The 17,175-nt window shown below is 47.5% G+C and overlaps 1 protein-coding gene across 5 annotated transcripts in view; it reads right to left on the bottom strand.

The window, feature by feature from the left end:
- SAMD11 (sterile alpha motif domain containing 11) overlaps positions 1 to 14,856 on the bottom strand; it is a 134,075-nt gene extending 119,219 nt beyond the window's left edge. For 2 of the 5 annotated variants that reach the window (XM_061450197.1, XM_061450198.1), the window contains exons 1-2: positions 14,719 to 14,854; positions 11,228 to 11,325 (exon numbers count right to left, since the gene is read on the bottom strand). In XM_061450197.1, the coding sequence (XP_061306181.1) occupies positions 11,228 to 11,325; positions 14,719 to 14,788 (168 nt within the window). In that variant the 5' untranslated portion in view covers positions 14,789 to 14,854. Of the gene's footprint in view, positions 1 to 11,227; positions 11,326 to 14,718 lie in introns of all 5 variants that reach the window. The other 3 variants (XM_061450195.1, XM_061450196.1, XM_061450199.1) reach the window with 2 other exon arrangements.
- Between the last annotated feature and the right edge of the window lie 2,319 nt (positions 14,857 to 17,175).

Below are 17,175 nucleotides of genomic sequence, written 5' to 3'. Positions count from 1 at the left end.
GGATGACGCTCTGTTGTACCTGGGATGACGCTCTGTTGTACCTGGGACGATGCTCTGTTGTACCTGGGATGATGCTCTGTTGTACCTGGGACGCTCTGTTGTACCTGGGACGCTCTGTTGTACCTGGGATGATGCTCTGTTGTACCTGGGATGATGCTCTGTTGTACCTGGGATGATGCTCTGTTGTACCTGGGATGATGCTCTGTTGTACCTGGGATGATGCTCTGTTGTACCTGAGATGATGCCCTATTGTACCTGGGACGCTCTGTTGTACCTGGGACGCTCTGTTGTACCTGGGACGCTCTGTTGTACCTGGGACGCTCTGTTGTACCTGGGACGCTCTGTTGTACCTGGGACGCTCTGTTGTACCTGGGACGCTCTGCTGTACCTGGGATGATGCTCTGTTGTACCTGGGATGATGCTCTGTTGTACCTGGGATGATGCTCTGTTGTACCTGGGATGCTCTGTTGTACCTGGGACGCTCTGCTGTACCACTGTCTCTAGCTCCACCAAACCACGATTAGAAATACATTAGATTCCCTTTCCCCTAACTCAGCTCCAGCCTGCTGTGTAACAACCAGCCTTCTCCCAACCCTCAGAAAAGCCTTTTCCCTGCTGTTTCTCCCTGGCCAAGCAGCAAGCCCTCAGACACGGCTGCCCGGGGGAGGCGAGCAACCCCGAGAGGAAGAGGCGCCGGTGCCGTAAGCACCAGCGGGCTGAGCCCGCAGCCGACCCCGTGCTCCGCCGGGCCGAGGAGCGCTCCCGGCCGGCCCGTCGCTGGTCGGGAACCCCCCGGCGGGGCCCCCTCCGCCGCCGCGGGTTGCTGGCAGCAGCCCCGGAGCCGCAGCGCTGCCGCCGGGGAGAGAGGTAATAAATAACCCGGGGAGCGAGGCGCGGAGCCCGGCGGGCGGCGCAGACTCTGACCTGACAAATACCCACTGGAAAATCATCACCTCCCGCCCCCGGGAGCCTGGAGCCAGCCCCAGCCCGGCCCCAGCCGGGGGGGGGCTGCGCAAACACTGGGGCTCGCAGGAGCCAGGCGGGACCGCTGCCTGCCCCGTCCAGCCGCACCGAGCCAGCACCCCAAACCCAGGGAGAGCGAGAGGCAAAGGTCTATGGATGGACGGATAGATTAGATGATTAGATAGATAGATAGATAGATAGATAGATAGATAGATAGATAGATAGATAGATAGATAGATAGATAGATAGATAGATAGATAATAGATGCTTTATTTTCCACTCTATGCAATAAAGTGTGATTCTAAAGAATATAACAGGGAGCACAGCTTGAATTCCAATTGGTGGGAAGCCTGTTGTTAACCATCAGGGAACTATTTATTCTCTAGCCTTACTGATGCTCCTTGGTCAATAATGATAAGGGGGGGGCAGAGGAGAAGAAGTTGCAGCCATTATAAGGAAGCAATCACATTACTGAGGAGCAGCAGCAACAGCCCCCTCAGAATCTATGATTCCCTGAGGTCATGTCTGGTGTGCTCAGCTCACTGGCCACTGGCAGGATTTGCCCTGCATCATTAACCCACCAAACAGGGGTCTTTTGCTTGCCAGGAATGACTGATTTCTCCAGCCTGATGGCAATCATCATTCGGGAGCAGAGCAGTGCTCTCCTGCTGCTGAACCATCCCCAGTGATACTTAATAAGTAAGAGCTGGGTGGCTGACCAGCTCCTTAGGAAAAGAGAGAAGAAAATGTGTATTTATTGTGTTAAGTAGTCCCTGCTCCCTAATTCTAACACTTCCTCCTGCACACAGACATGTAGCATACATGTATGCTTGCCCTAAGCCCTGATCAACCCCCAACACTCACTGTTTGCCTCGCTCTTACCTCTCAGAACCAGGAATATGTTGCATGAGGTGGTGTACAGAGGACAAGTGATGGTCCCTGTCCCAAGCAGTTGGCCGGTGCACTCCAAGACTCCGCTATTTCTTGTGTTACTGGATGCCAAGTGAGTTTTGCCAGTGTTTCAGGCAGGATCAGTCACACCAGGCCGGCTTTAGAAACTTCTGGCATCCAAACTGGATGGCAGATCAAAAAACCCCAAACACAGTGCAGAAACCTACGCTCAGAGTTCCCTTGCTGTACCACAGGGGAGCTGCTTGGATTTGAAGGGTTTGATTAACTCCTCCTTTACTCCTCTCCCTGGCCTCATTCCATCACAAGGGCTACACACAGGCCTGAATAACCAGCAGAGATTATTGATGCCATGTTACAAGCACAGAATTCCAGACTGGTTTGTGTTGGAAGAGACCTTAAAGCTCATCCAGTTCCAATCCTCATAGGCAGGGACAGACCTAGAAGCACAGTAGGAGTGAGGAGCAGAACAGGGGACCATGGGGAGTGCAGCTGTGGCTTCAGGGGGCAGAGCCTGCCTAGAGTACAACGGAGAAAGCAAACAGGGGGTGTGCCAGGAGAATCACAGCCACCACAAAGGAATCAGCAACGTTTCTTTAAGGAAAGGACATGGGTTTCTTATTGCTATGGTCTTGCATCTCCCCCCTTTCTGCTCTGTTACCTGCTGCGGCCTTGACTGGCATTTCCAGAGGAGTTCAAGGACTGGCCTGGCTTCAAATTTTAATGAGGATGAACTGGGACGGCCTTGGCCATAAAAAATTGAAGTTTCTCCATTTCAAAATACACAGCTTTTGCTCAGAGAAGACAAAAGGTCTGAGGGAGTGGGAACCGCATGTGCCTGAGCTCCCCAGATACCGAGTTCTGAACGTCTCGTTCCGAGACAGCTCCGGTCTCCTTTCCATTCCTTTGAAGATTCTGCCTTTAGCCTGCAGAGCAGGTTCCTTCTGTCAGTTTTCTGGTTTGGGGAGCTAAGGAATTCTGTTACCAAACAGAAAAAGCTTCCAGAGTTCTGGAGACTTGGCACTTCCCTTCTTCAGGTCTTCCAACAAAGCAACACAACTGACAACGCAAGGCATCTGTCTGCTCAAAAGCAAGTGACAGGCAAAGGTTCCTTCAGGTGAACACAAATACTCCCAGTTATTCACTTGATCATTAGTGTTTACACACACCTACCCAAGGGACCGCTGCCTCTGCCCATGTTCTGAGCTGGGGAAGTGTCCCTAGGTTGTGACTACTTTTCAGGGTAGCATTGAGTGGAGTTGTTACGAAGTTCCTCCCAACCAGAGCAAGGATCAGCTGGCTTTAAGGGCAATCATTAAATGAATCTCTTTCAATAGCAAGATGAAGATCTAGAAGAATAAGCAGGAGAAAGGAGGGACATTGTTCCTTGCTGCCAGCAACAAGACTCCTATTGACGCTGCTGGCAGTCATTCACACGCAGCAGCAAAGGACCATAAGCCAGGATAAAAGCTTGATTTGCAGACTTGGTACAACTAAAACCTTTCACAGAAGCCAAGAAATGGGGTTCATTCTAGCTCAGAAGAACGTTGGAGTGGCTTTCAGGGACAAAAGCCAAGTTCTTTCCCCTGTACAGGGATGTCTGTCTTTTTGCTCAGTGTGATGCCTTCCCTAAGCTCTCCTGGGGGTAGGGGTATAAATCATCATAACGCCATGGCACGGCATATAAATCATAATAAAAAATAATGATATGTAATAAGGATGAATAATATGAAGAGAACAGCATTTAAGAGAGAGCCTGCATACACACACACACACACACAGAGTGTACAAATACAGATAGAAAAGGTGGTTGCTACTGCTCTGTGAACATTTTTGTTCTCAGTGGCTATGTGCTGTCAGCACACTGACCCCAGCCTCCTTTCACCACCTTCTTTTCCTACTCTCCCTGCCCTGCTGCACATGGGAGGGCAGTGAATAAAACATGTGCAGGTATTACACTGCTCAGGGGGTCAAGAACTGACATTACAGTGGGAGTCTGAACACCCAGCTCCTGCAGCTCCTGTGCCTGGCTGGGTACAAAGCTTCCCTCTGCTCTGGCTTGCATTTTATCACCTGAACACACCAAGGAGCTGGTATTACGCTAACCACAACACACAACTGTCCCCTTCCACTGATGCTGCCAAACAATAGGGTAACTCTGTCTACACTCCACACTACAGGGATCCTAACCTGCTGGAGGGCTGCTTGGCTCTTTAGGGAAGATTGGTTCCCTGAAGGCTGGAATTTTCTGTTACTTCACCCTTTCTGAGCAGTTATAATAAAGGGAACTCAAAAGGCTGCCACCTGGATAGCTCTAAATACCCAACTTCATGCTGCTGAGGAAAGAGAACTGGAGAAGAGAAGCACAAAAGGCAAAAGACCTCAAGGAACACACAGCTGTAGCAAGAAAACCAATGTCCACAGGATGCTTTGTTCTTCATGTGAACCCAATATGTAAGAGAGACAAAAAGACAGGTCCATGAGTAGAAACAAGGGTGGATGAACAGGTAGACACAAGGAGAGAGGTGCTGGGAGGTGAGGGAGCTCAGATGTAGGTGGGAGCCTCCTCTAAAGCACTAAAGCTGAAAGTGTCAAAGAAAGAGGTTCCTGATTTTATCTCGTTATTTTGTGGGACCTTTAAGCTGCATTGGGGAGAGGCTGTGCTGATGGATCCACCACCAATGACTTACACATTTGGGAGGCTTCTTCTCTCCCCGGTTTTCATCTGGCTGCACACAAGTAACAAAGCAAGCTGTCCCCTCAGACAAGGGGAGGCCCTTTGCCCCCACACCCTGCCCAGCCTCTGGCACTCCCCAGAACCACTGGTCACCTCTGCATGTTGCTATGTCATTTTTCAACTGCATCTGAAACCACAGGTGGGTAGAACTGGTTTGGTCAAAGTCTGTAATTACAACAGTGTGAATGAGCCTTGTGAAAACTGGGAGAAACCCAACACAAAGGAGAAGCTGGGAAACCAGGCCCTCCACTCTAAGACATCCAAACACAGTGCTCTAACCCACAGGCATCTGTTGAACACTACCCTGAGAGGCAGATAAAGCCAGCACCACGAGGGGCTTTCCACCTGGAAAACAGCTCTACATGCTTATCTCCAACTGCAAATTCTGAATCGGAACCTGGACAAAAGGAATACCAATTTTAATATGGATTTAGTGTAAGTGAGAAAGCCTAGACTGGTAAGGCTAGACAACCTTGGGCCTCTTCTGCATTCCAAAGGCAGGGGAGCACAATGGCAAACTTACCCCCACTGCTGTCCTGCTGTCAGGGCATCGCCACTCATCACACACGCCTTCACCTCTCTAATGAGGCAGATGATAGAAGTGGAAGGAGAGTATGAAACAGAATCATAGAATGGTCTGGGTTGGAAGGCACCTTAAAGCTCATCCAGTTCCAACCCCCTGCCACGGGCAGGGACCCCTTCCACTAGAGCAGCTTGCTCCGACCCCTGTGTCCAACCTGGCCTTGAACACTGCCAGGGATGGGGCAGCCACAGCCTCTCTGGGCACTCTGGTCCAGCGCCTCAGCACCCTCACAGGGAAGAACTTCCCAAGATCTAATCTAAACCTACCTCTGCAAAAACTGCTTAATCTATTACCTGTAGATTAGCCTAAAAGTGGGGTTTTATGTGTCTGGGACGACCGATTCTGCACAAGAACTTGACCAGAAAGCCCAGGTTGCTGGCACAGCTGATGAGCCAAAGGAAGCAGTGTGGATGGGTTTGTATAACTTCACAGAGCTGACTAAACTGGGGCTACTGATCAAGATACATCCCAAATTATTTGATGTCTGAATTATCCAGGTCCATTTCAGGTATGATGAAGCAGATTTCCTAGTCACTGAATATCACCAACAGAAGCAGCACAAGGGAAAGATTGCTTACCTGGTTAAACGTGTACTTAAAATGCTGATAGCCCACACTGAGACCCAAGAAAATAATCCATTTATCATTGTTATTAACAATAATAGAAATACACCCAGCTACAGCATGCAGGGTTTGATGCATTCCCCAAATATAGGGATTTAGTAGTTTAAAGCCTGTGTATTTGTTTCTCTCTCCCCATCCTGCCCCCCCAACCATGCTGAATTTTTAATGCACACTGTTTCTAATGCCTGCCGTTTTTCTTGTAAAGGCTTTTGTGACATAACTTCCTATTGCTGCATCCTTTTGTTGCTGCCATTCCCCAGCCTTGTTAGAGCCTCCACTCTCCTAATGAAGCTCGGCTCCTGCCAGGATAATAAAAGGAAATAGATCCAGAGCTGAAGCGAGGCAGTGCGAGGTGTGTGCATGTGTGTGTGTCTGATGAGAAACAAGGGTGACACAAAGTAAGTGCAATAACAGCCTCTTCTCCAGGGATTCCCAAGGCTGGCCCCAAGTTCTGCAGCTTCTATATAGAGCTCTCAGTGTGTGTGTGTGCATGGATGTATACACATACATACAGTTTGTATGGATCTGTAGCACATGTAGTTTGTATGGATTCTGGATGCAGACTGACAATGTGGAAGGGCACAGTTGCAAGAGGTGTCCCGCAGGTGCCAGAAGGAGGGGACATTCTGCCAAATTAAAGGAATAGGACTTCAAGTAATCCAGTGACTTCCTACTCTCTGTATGTCAGAGGTGTCCCTGTAGTGTTTCACGGTAACAAGCTGCTGATTAAACCTGTGCAGTCACTTTCAAACCACTGCCTCTCTTTTCTTCTCCCCCCCATCCATCCTTCATGGGTGTCTAATAGATGAGAAGGCACTTTCCTCCTGTTGTCATTCAGAAGAACAAACAGAACTATTTCACAGCCCCGGAGATGACACAGATCTCTGCTATCCTGTGGAACACCCCCTCCACCTTCTCAGCACTGAGCTTCCAAAAGCACAGTGTGTTAGTGGCATGTACACACTGGCATCCCTTGAGCAGTAAGAGCTGCTGCAAAAAAGCATCCTGTAGCGTGGAGAAAGCTCTATCAACTCTTTAATGCCTTCCAGCCTTAGGAACAGCCTCTTGGGCTCTTCTGGGGCAATTCATGGTCTCACTAGAAGACAGGGAAAAGAATCAAACCAATCTTCTTTTCTCTTCTGTCCACTAAGAATAAAAACCTTCATGTTTCTGTAACTTCCCTCAGGTTTCTAACTATTTCTACAGGTCCTTGACAACCAAACCTCACAAATTCAGTGTGATGGAGGTGGTCAGTGACTGCACTTGTATCACAGGCTGATAAAGAAGAGAGAACTCAAATAAGGCTCCTGGGGACAAAGAAGAAGGAAGTGACAGAGTCAGGGAAAGAAAGACCTGAGGTGTGTGACATCCAGGTCTTCATCTTTCTGCTATACAACGTCTGTGCTCAATGTTAATGCATGCTGAAGGCTATGCAACATCTCTGTGGCTAATGTCACTCATCAGAAGGAACCTCCAAACTACTCTGAGCAGCTCAGTCACTCTGGGTCAGTGTTCATTAGCCCAGGCCTGTAAGATACCTAAAAGAAAAGATTTTACAAAGGCAATTAAAATAAAAGACCAACTGCCATTGGAGTTTATCCTGCATTCCATATTCCTGCCTGGTGCAGAAGGCCAGCATTGTTAGTCTTCTCTTTCCACAGTGGTACTTCAAACAGATGCTTTCCAGTGTTGAAGGCACTGAATGTGGATACTCTGCCTGCTGCTGTAAGATGCAGAGAGCCAACTGTCCCCCGAGAGGTACTGGGAAGCATGCTGACATGTTACAGATGAAAACTCCAGGTTTTTAGCCCAACAGGCACTGGGATACAGCCATAGTTAGCACAGGAAAACAACTAGGTGTGGGGTACTGCGGCAAGAACAGAACTCACACAAACAACAGAGCAGATTCAGCACACAGGATCCTGCCTCTCCTTTCAGAAATGCTTTAGACACTTTGCAGCACAAGCCTTATTTAGACTATCTACAGCAACAGTGAGGATGGGGGCTGGCTCTTGGTCCCTCCCTCCCCATGAAATAGAGCCCATAGTGAAGAGCAAGAATGGGTAAACCATAGCTACTCTATAGGTTCAGAGATTTTGAATGTCCAAGCAACGCACATCCACGCATCCTGAGCCCAAGCACATGTACAGAGTACTAGTCCTCTTGGATGCTTTGGAAAACCAGATACACATGCAGCAATATTACCTTAGGTACTAGTTTATTTGCATACTGCAACAGGCACAAATTGGATTTGGTCTCTAGTTGAAATAACAATGCATGGAAGAGTCTCCTTTGACTTGTTTCCAGTGGGATATCCAGCTTTTAAGCACTTCAGACACATTAACATGGGGAGCACCTCTATGTATTTATAGCTTCCAACTCCTAAAGTATTTACAGCTATCTACAGCTCTACTCAGTTGTCTGCAGCAGTGCCACGTACTTTAGAACTCAAGAAAACTCTATTCATTTCTTCCTATCAGACCAATTCTAACATTCAAACCCTAGAGTCACCGTGTCAAGGCTTGGCTGACACCAACTCTACACTGCAAAGCTTAACTGCGATTTCAGATGGGAATTAATCTAGTCACCTCTTGTTCCCTAATGGATTTTGATCTACTTCTCCACAGCGGGACGATTTCTGGCATGGGAAGTGATGTCTGTTTCTAAGAAGGCCATAATTATGAAGCCTACAGGGAACTGTAGGTCAAGACAGAGATGCAATGACATAGCTCTTACCAGACCAGAAAAACAGGAATGATGAGGAGCGCTGACACGCTGCAGGAACAATGGCACATCAGTAAGGAACAGACTTGCAGCAAGCAAGATCTGGCTCTGTTTGGTCCTTCTCAAGCTGTATTTTCATTGCTACGGAAAACATCCAGCTAATACCACATCACCCAAACCCAGGAGCAACTGTTCTCAAACACGGCAAGACTGTAGAATCCTTCTGAGTAACAGAAATAGTCACATGTAAGTACGGACTCAGCTCATCCTCTCCTGACTTTGAAGAGGAACCTAAAAGACTTTGGAAAATGGGAGACCTCAAGAAGATATGAAAATCGTGTCCAAAGCCTACACCTCCTCTTTGTAACACAACTGCACGTTTCCCTCTTTCTGGACACCATCTAACATCCAGTAAAATAACAGTAAATAGTAAACAGACAGTAAATCACAGCAACAACTGCCCATCACATTACACACCGCAAGGTGCAAATGTGAGTGTGCTCTTGAAAAGCTTTTCTGACATGAAAGGCCTACTGAGACCTCTTCCAAAGCAAACCCAATATGTCTGTCCCAAGGCAAGATGTGATCAAGAAGAGAGAGAGTCAGGAACGTCACAATGACACGAAGACAAAACCATTGGTTTCACACAGACAGACTCCTGGGTGGCAATAATGAAGCCAAGAAAAGAATGGGTCTTTCATGGATCACACAAGGGGAATATGCTACACAACCAGTGGTTCTGAAGGGAAGATGATATTTTTCCCTTTGGCTGTCCTGACCAGACAATGGGAACAGCAGTGTGAGGATCTCAGACAGACAATGGACACAACAGACAGAGGCACTGTCTGCAGAGCAATGACTGAACTGGAGAGAATCCACAGCAATTATTCCTTTTGGAGGGGGGAATTTTTTGTTGTTTATTTTAACTCCATCAGGAGGGTAAAACCCAACCCTGATGACCCCCCCCCAAGTGATGCTAAAGGACACCCAGCAGGTTCACAGCCACTCGTAACCCATCCCAGCATCCATGATTTTAATGCTTAGGAGGTGCAGGCTGTGCTGTATTAATATGCAAAGTGTGCCTGCCTTCCCAATTAAATGGAAAATGCTATGATTAAAGGCAGTCAGAAGATATTAGATGGATAGTGCTGAACTACGGGCTTTATTTCCTACACACAGGAGCCCCACAGGAGTGCTGATGGAGTACATGCTGGGGAGATTACCAAAGGCAAAACAGAGCTGGGAAAGGAAAAATGCTTCAATACGTAAAAGGGAGAGAAAATGAGGAAGCTGTTTACAGGAGGACTGAATTAACACAGTCCCTCATCCTGGTCTCTCAGACACAGGCCCTCTGAGCCACACATATCTGGAGGGAAACCAAGCACCACAGCTCACAGAAGCTAAATTCTGGCACATCATTTGGAGGGAAGAAGGCCTCAGAAGCAGAGTGAATCACAGCGTAAGGCCCAAAGAGCTCTGCAATTCATAGCTGCACAGCCCTGAGGCAAAGCTCAGAGGGGACGGCCTTTTCCTATGCCCCCTCCTTCCTTGTTAGCATCGGCATGTTGTCCTCTACCACCTATCTGGGATGGGAGAAGAAAACCCAGTACAGCATGCTGGGTAATTTACAGTTCAACCCATGAAGATGAGAAGATAGAACAGGAAACATTAATAACTGACTGTAGAGTTCCCTCTGTCTTACTGCGAAGGGCTTGCTCTAAATCACCCCATGTGGCTTTAACCCTCCCAGCTCCGCTCTGCATCTCAGTCCTAGGCCATGGAGCCCGTTACCCCCACTAACTCTTCCTTCCTGCTGCACCCTGTCACTGCTGCACTCCCTGCCCATGTTTCATGACTTGCATTTAATTAAAAGAGATGGCAGGTATATTTATGGGGACTTCTAATCCCCACACCTGCAGTTGCTATGGGTTTCCTTCCAGAGTTTGCTCTTTCTTCCCTACCCCCACCACGTAACAGGCACCAGAATAAAGTCTAATAAATTCTGCTGTGTAATTGGCTGTATATTTTAGGGGTCCATCTATCCCAGTGCTGTGAAAACAGAGGCCTTCAAAAAATTACAGAAAACCCTGGGGGAGAGAGACCAAAGTGCTTTATTTCCTCCACTGACTGCTTCTAAATTGTTAGAGGTACGAGGCTGGAGTGCTGAGTGGAATAAAGCCAGAGCCAGGGGCAGCTCCCATGTCACAGGGCAGTGCCTGAAGGAAAGCAGCTGCCACAAGTTGCCCCTCTGTCCAAAAGCAGAGCTCACTGTCCTACTTTGCCTGTCTGAGGGCAAGAGAACCACCATAGGGGCTAACCAGAGAGCACTGCAGGCCTGCCTAGTGTGCAGTTCAAATGAGGTGCGTATATTAATGCAGTAACTCTTCAGGTTCTAGTGCTGCTCTCACCTGCTAGCACTCCAAAGACACTGAAAAGCCCATGATGCTCTTTAAATGAGCCACTTCCACCACAGACTCTCCTAGGAAGGCTGGGGAAAAGTCTCCAGGTTTTGAGGAATTACAGAACTTCAGCTGCTCTTTGTCTTTAGGAGGGATTATTTTCAGCAGCAAAGTGCCCCCAGGTGAAGCCACACAGAGGAAAGGATGCAAATTACTTCCAGACTGCCAGCTTAGCTCCAATATGGGTTGGCAGAACCATGTGTAATGATGATGCACGTTACTGACTTACCCTCTGAAGTGCAGAGCTGGTCATAACAGGTAGGATGCAAAGTACACTGGAGTGAGTGGTGTTTGAGGAAGCCTGTGCTGCTGTCTGCCAGAGCCCTGCTGGGGATAAAGAGAAAACAGTGGTTCAGCACACTGCAGAGTGTGGAATAGAATCATGCAATGGTTTGGATTGAAGGGACCTTAAAACTCATCCAGTTCCAACCCCTGCCACAGGCAGGGACACCTTCCCTGTGTCCCAGGGACACCCAGCTTGCTCCAAGCCCCTGTGTCCAACCTGGCCTTGAGCACTGCCAGGGATGGGGCAGCCACAGCTTCTCTGGGCACCCTGTGCCAGCGCCTCAGCACCCTCACAGGGAAGAGCTTCTGTCTAAGAGCTCATCTCAGTCTCCCCTCTGGCAGGTTAAAACAGACTGACAAATACAAGTGAGGAGTGTTAAAAAGGTGACACAGATGGAAATGAAAACACCACCACATGAACATTATGTGCTGTACTTGAAGAGCTCGACTCCAAATACTAGAAATACTGCTAGCAGGACTCCTCTACAATGACCACTCTTAAATGGTCAGCACTAAGCAGGATTTACTGGTTGTAGTCTTTCTTCATACAAGGAATCCCTTCTGCAGGAATACCCACACCTGGTATCAGCAGAGCAAGGTCTCCTCATATCCAAATTCCCACTGACCCATAGAAATTTCAAATCCACTATTCACTGCTCAATCCAGATACAACATCTCAAAACAGGAGGGAGGGAGAAAACACATTTCCTCTGGGTTGTTCATTTAAGTAAAAGAAGAAATGAGAAAAGAGGAAGAAATTCCATGAAGTTGGCACATATGTGCCTGCCCCGAAACCACACAGAATTATGGCCAAACCTGGATGCCTGAATACCACTCCATGGTGTTCACAGAAGCTAATACCCTTTCATTCACCATCTTCCCACATTCTATGCCCAGTGTTAACGGTACTTAAACCTCACCTGATTTTTTCCCTTCTCTCCTCTATGAATTTGATGCTGGGTTTCCTATTTCCCTCCATTTTACGAAGGGGATGACTGTACCTGCACTGATGACTACAAACCCCACCTCACAGGAGACAGTTTTATTCTGGTGATCGGAGGGCTGCCAGCCCAATTTATGAGTGGACATAAGATCTCCAAATCGCAATTTATGTGGTGTAGTATAATGCCAGGTCAATGAGATGAGAAGTATGTTCATGAGAGCTGGAAGGCAATTGGAGTTTCGTGCTTCTGTGCTGATTGGGCATTCAGTCTAAGGAAACCTGTGTTAATAACACACTTGCAGGCCCTGGGAACAAGCTGCACATTATTCATTATTGCAGCCTGCCTTCACCAACACCCCCTCACCATAAAAAGAGAGGAAGAGAGGGGGAAAAGCAGCTCTCCCCCTCCTCCCTATTCAGACGAAGCCATCAGGGAGGTAGTGCCATTGATAATGAATGGGCTGAATTAACAACAGAAACACTTTGCTTCCTTATCATATGGTTCACATAATCAAAATGGGAAGGGGGAATGACAGGGGAGAAGAAAGGTCTGAGCCTCACATATGGGTCTCCCCCACCAACTGGAAAATATATGGACTAAACACAGCCCAGCAGCTTCTAGTCACATACAGAGTAATCCCCTTGCCTTTAAGGAACCCTGTTTATTGAAGAAACAACACCCTACAAAGCTTAAACACCATGCTTAAAGGAGTCTTAGCCAGGTCACACAGGCTTGGGTAGGTCACTGGAATCAGAGCAAACCTCAGTGATTGGTAGACATGGGCCTTGGAGCTGCACTGGATCTAGGGCCAAAAAGAACACAGGCTGGCCTTCAGAACAGGGCTGGGCTGGCCCACAGGTTGGATGCAGCAAGTCCTGCAAACTTAAGTTCAAATTCAAGTACCTACCAGGGCTGGAACCCAGACCAAGGTTTAGGTTCAATACCTATCATGGTAACTTTCAAGTGAAGCTCAGAGTTTGAGCAGAAGTTACGTGTGGGCTCAAAGCTGTTTGCTTCTATCATTCTAATTCACGCTGTGTCTCCCTGCAAATAACTCCTAGTTCAAGCCCAAATCAAACTCCTCATCTTGCTTTGTCATCACACCCAAACTCCCAACTACTCCTACCTAACACAGGAATACTGCCACCCTTCAGATAACACAAAGCACCATGTAAACAGAGAACCTCCAACAAATCCAAAAGTCATCATCTTTCCCGTTTAAGATGTTTCATTCTTCATCAATGCTTCTTTTCCTCATCACTGTAATAAAGATTTTAATTGAAGAAACATCACAGGATGCAATCATTTGGTGGTAGGGAAAACGTTCCCTGCTTTGTGTCCATATGAACTCTAAAATAACTGAACATCTTGCACTCCTTTCCCCGTGCAAGTACAAGGCCCAAATTCACTGTGCCCTGATTTAAGAAAGGCTGAGAATCTATAGTTCCAGTATACCTCAGTAATTGCTGCAGGTGCCCAGCACTGAATATTAAGCACAACTCCTGAAAACAATAGAGCAGAAGCATCTGGAATTCAACACCAGCAGCCCTGAGGACAAAGGAAGGATGTGAAGGAAGGAGCCTGGAATGGGACAGGGGCAAGAAGAGATGCCAGGGACCTGGTATTTTTCTGCGCATTTCCATCGGGAAAGGTTCACAATGTTGCCCTTGGGACTATTCCAACCCCTATGCAATGAAATCCCAACTCAGAGATCCCTGTGCACCCACAGAGCCATTACTGCTGAAGGGGCCAGAAACTGTTGAGTAAACCCATCTCTGATAGGCAGGGAGATACCAGGATGTTCCTGGTTCATTGCTGTTTAATCTGCTGTGTTGGCAGGCAGGGCACAGGGCCAGGAAAAGTTCCCACTGCCTCGGCTCCAGGGGTGGACTGGCCTCAGAATGTAGACAAATAAAAGCAGAAACGCAAAGCGCCAGCAGCACCAATCTGATTACAGAGTCATTTATTTTCTGGTCGTTAATAATTTGTGCAATAAAAGATTGCGTGCCTTTCTGAGTTAGTAGGAGTTATTGGCACCAATTCCCCTCCACACTGGTGTGAGTCTGTGCTTGGAACATAAATTATTAGTTTCTTATCGCACTCCTCCTCATTTTTCATGCTGCCACAGCTCGATCGCCAGAAGCCAACCCCTCGCTCTCGCTCTCATTTTATGCTGGGTGAGAAAGGCAGCAGAGATGGCTATTCCATCTTTAATCCCACAAACTCACTTTTGCACTGCTTCTCCCCCAGTTTTCCTCCCCATCTTCATGCTGACTGGTGTGTGCACTGAGTTGTGTGTGTCCCCCAGTATCTGAGGAGTCAGGCAGGTATTCCTGCCATTCTGAACCTCCTAATGAAAGCCCTGTTCTTTGACACCACTCAGAGTGAGGAAGTGACAGGCTCCCACCATCCTGCCAGCCCCTGCTGGGTATCTATTTGGAATAGTAGCATGTATCTCAGTGGGAGGATAAAAGGAGACTGGAATTCTTACCCTCCTTGAAAGAGTGGGAGGAAGGTGCTGGCACAGAGTCAGGCTGTACACGAGGTGGTTGGATCTCCATTACAGGTTAAGAGGTTTGAGTCTTCAATGTAGCTGAGGAAATGCTCAGGCTTTCTCTTCCTACAGCATTAAGCAAGGGAATGATAAAACACCTCAACATTCCTCCGTAAAATGGATTATTTACTCACGCTTCCAAAGTATGTGAAATTCAGTTACACTAAGCATTAGATCTCATTTAAAGGATATCAAAGCATCCTTCTTGTTTCTCTGACACACGGCGCTGAAATGCTCTTTAGCAATGTTGATTGCTTTGTTAAATACAGCAGCCACACACAAACCACACTAAAACTCTTGGACCTTTCCATATGTTGGCCTCATGATCTTCCCCATTCAACATGTCTCTTTCAATTGTGTCCCAGGAACGTCTGCACCAACATCTGCTGAAGTTCAAAAGGAACACTGACACATTCAGGCGACAGAGCATGTCTGGCAACTGCAAACATACTTGCTAAGGGCTGTGCAAACCATAAGCATCTACATATAAGTGAAGTCAGGAGGTGAAGGAGTAGCTTTGCTTTCACTGAAACACAACTACTCACCAGCTGAGAGTGCTTTTCTAAGCAGCACCCCTTCACTGCAGTCTTTAGATTCACATTCTCCTACTCTCTCCTTACACACTCCACTGGCAACTCTAGTCACAGCCTCTGGTTACAGCCAAAGCCCACTGCTCTCCCTCCCCAGCTCCTGAACTGCTGAATTCCTGCTGCATAAACCAGGTTGGGAAAGGCAAAAATGACTGTGAGTAAAGGAAATGTCTCTCTTACAAAGGGTGTACATGCCACAAGCTCCTCTGGAGCCACAGGCTGGAGATCACAATGTGTTTTATTCAGCTTTACAGAATCCTTTCTCCTGCCAGTATGGCAAAGCACAAGCTGCCCTACAGAAGCAGGATGTTGTCCATCAATAACAGAATGATGTGGCGTGCCCAGGGCACCCCTGTGTACGTATGTATGTTACAAGAAACACATACTCCTCCATTGCAAGAAGATTTATAACAGGAGTCTTGGGCAGGCACAGCACTCATATAAGGGTGTATTGTCAGTTCAAGAGTGATGGATGGCTCAGTGCTGGGCATGCCTCTGGTGATTATACTGCACTAGTGAGTCACCCATCATTTCCAAATGATGCTTATGTCTACAGGGTAACAGCCAACACATCCACGGTTCACAATACGTTCCAAATGACCACCCTGAATCCTTATCATCTGCTGAAGGAGCGTCACTAGGGCTGCTTCACTGGGTTAATTTCTGTCTGAACCAAAGAGCAGTCTTCTCCCCCCAGCACAGCTAAAACCTCACCAGCCACCAGCACGTAAGAGAGCTGCAGCACACCATCCCCACCATGTGTAGCAGGAAGCCCATGTGCTGCAGAACATCCCCCCAGGCTGCTATCAAGCTGAAGCATTGCTCCACAAACCCCCAGCCCACCTACCACCATCTCAGTGTGTACCTCTGTGAGATAACTCCCTGCTTTCCCTATAGGAAAAGAGGCTGTTGAAAATGTTAGCACAGGAGGGAGTGGAGCTGCAGTCATGTCACAGCTGTAATAGGTATATTTAAACCTAAAAATGAATGAAATCAGAATAGTTGCATGATCATTTAACAGATCTGTCCTTGAAAAGAAATGCAAAGCCAGGAACACCAGCATCACAGAACTCCTTCAGAGCAGAGATTTATAGATCACAGCAGCAACCTCTCAGGTCTGTCACAAATTTACACTAATGGACAGCAAAAAGAATCTTTACATTAACAAAAGCAGTGATTCTGCGCTCTGCATGTGCTGCTCCTGGTTACTGGATACAAATCCTGGGCTTTTCCCTGATTTTCCCACTCCCAGATTTACATATCCCATGCTGTCTCCATCACAATCATAGTCGCGCTCAGTTTGCACTCTCCAGTTTAAAGCTGCAGACTAAAATAGACAAAACATCTAGTCCCTTTGCAAATCAAGCATCAGCATAGGACTGGAAGCAGATACTGAAAATAAGTGAGTAAGCAGAAGGTTACCTGACTGCAGAAAGACCCAGAAGGAAGAATGAAATAGAGCCACCAAATCGACTGAGAGGGTACCCGAAATCAGGGCTTCTGATTCACTGCATTCAGAAGAAAGGCCGACTGTCCCTCAGGATCTGAGAATCCGAACTCCTGGGAAATTTATTTTGAACCCATTGCACAGGCAAGTTTCCATCCTTGGAGAGAAAAACACTGAAAAACCCCCACTGATCAGAAATCTCAGGCCTTCACCAGGCCCCCAGATTGTCTCACATTAGAAGACAGTTCTCAAGGGCTCTGACACGCACATCTTCCTGTGATTAAACAGTTTTAAGGTATTCATCACTCCTTTTCCCACTTCTCAAGAGAATACCCTTTATCTCAGCCCATTCCAGAT

Source organism: Pezoporus flaviventris, unplaced genomic scaffold (assembly GCF_033815535.1).
Source record: "Pezoporus flaviventris isolate CSIRO_AGI_PZ_B2104156 unplaced genomic scaffold, CSIRO_AGI_Pfla_v1 ptg000009l, whole genome shotgun sequence".
NCBI lineage: Eukaryota > Metazoa > Chordata > Aves > Psittaciformes > Psittacidae > Pezoporus > Pezoporus flaviventris.
This window is presented reverse-complemented; position numbering and strand designations above follow the sequence as displayed.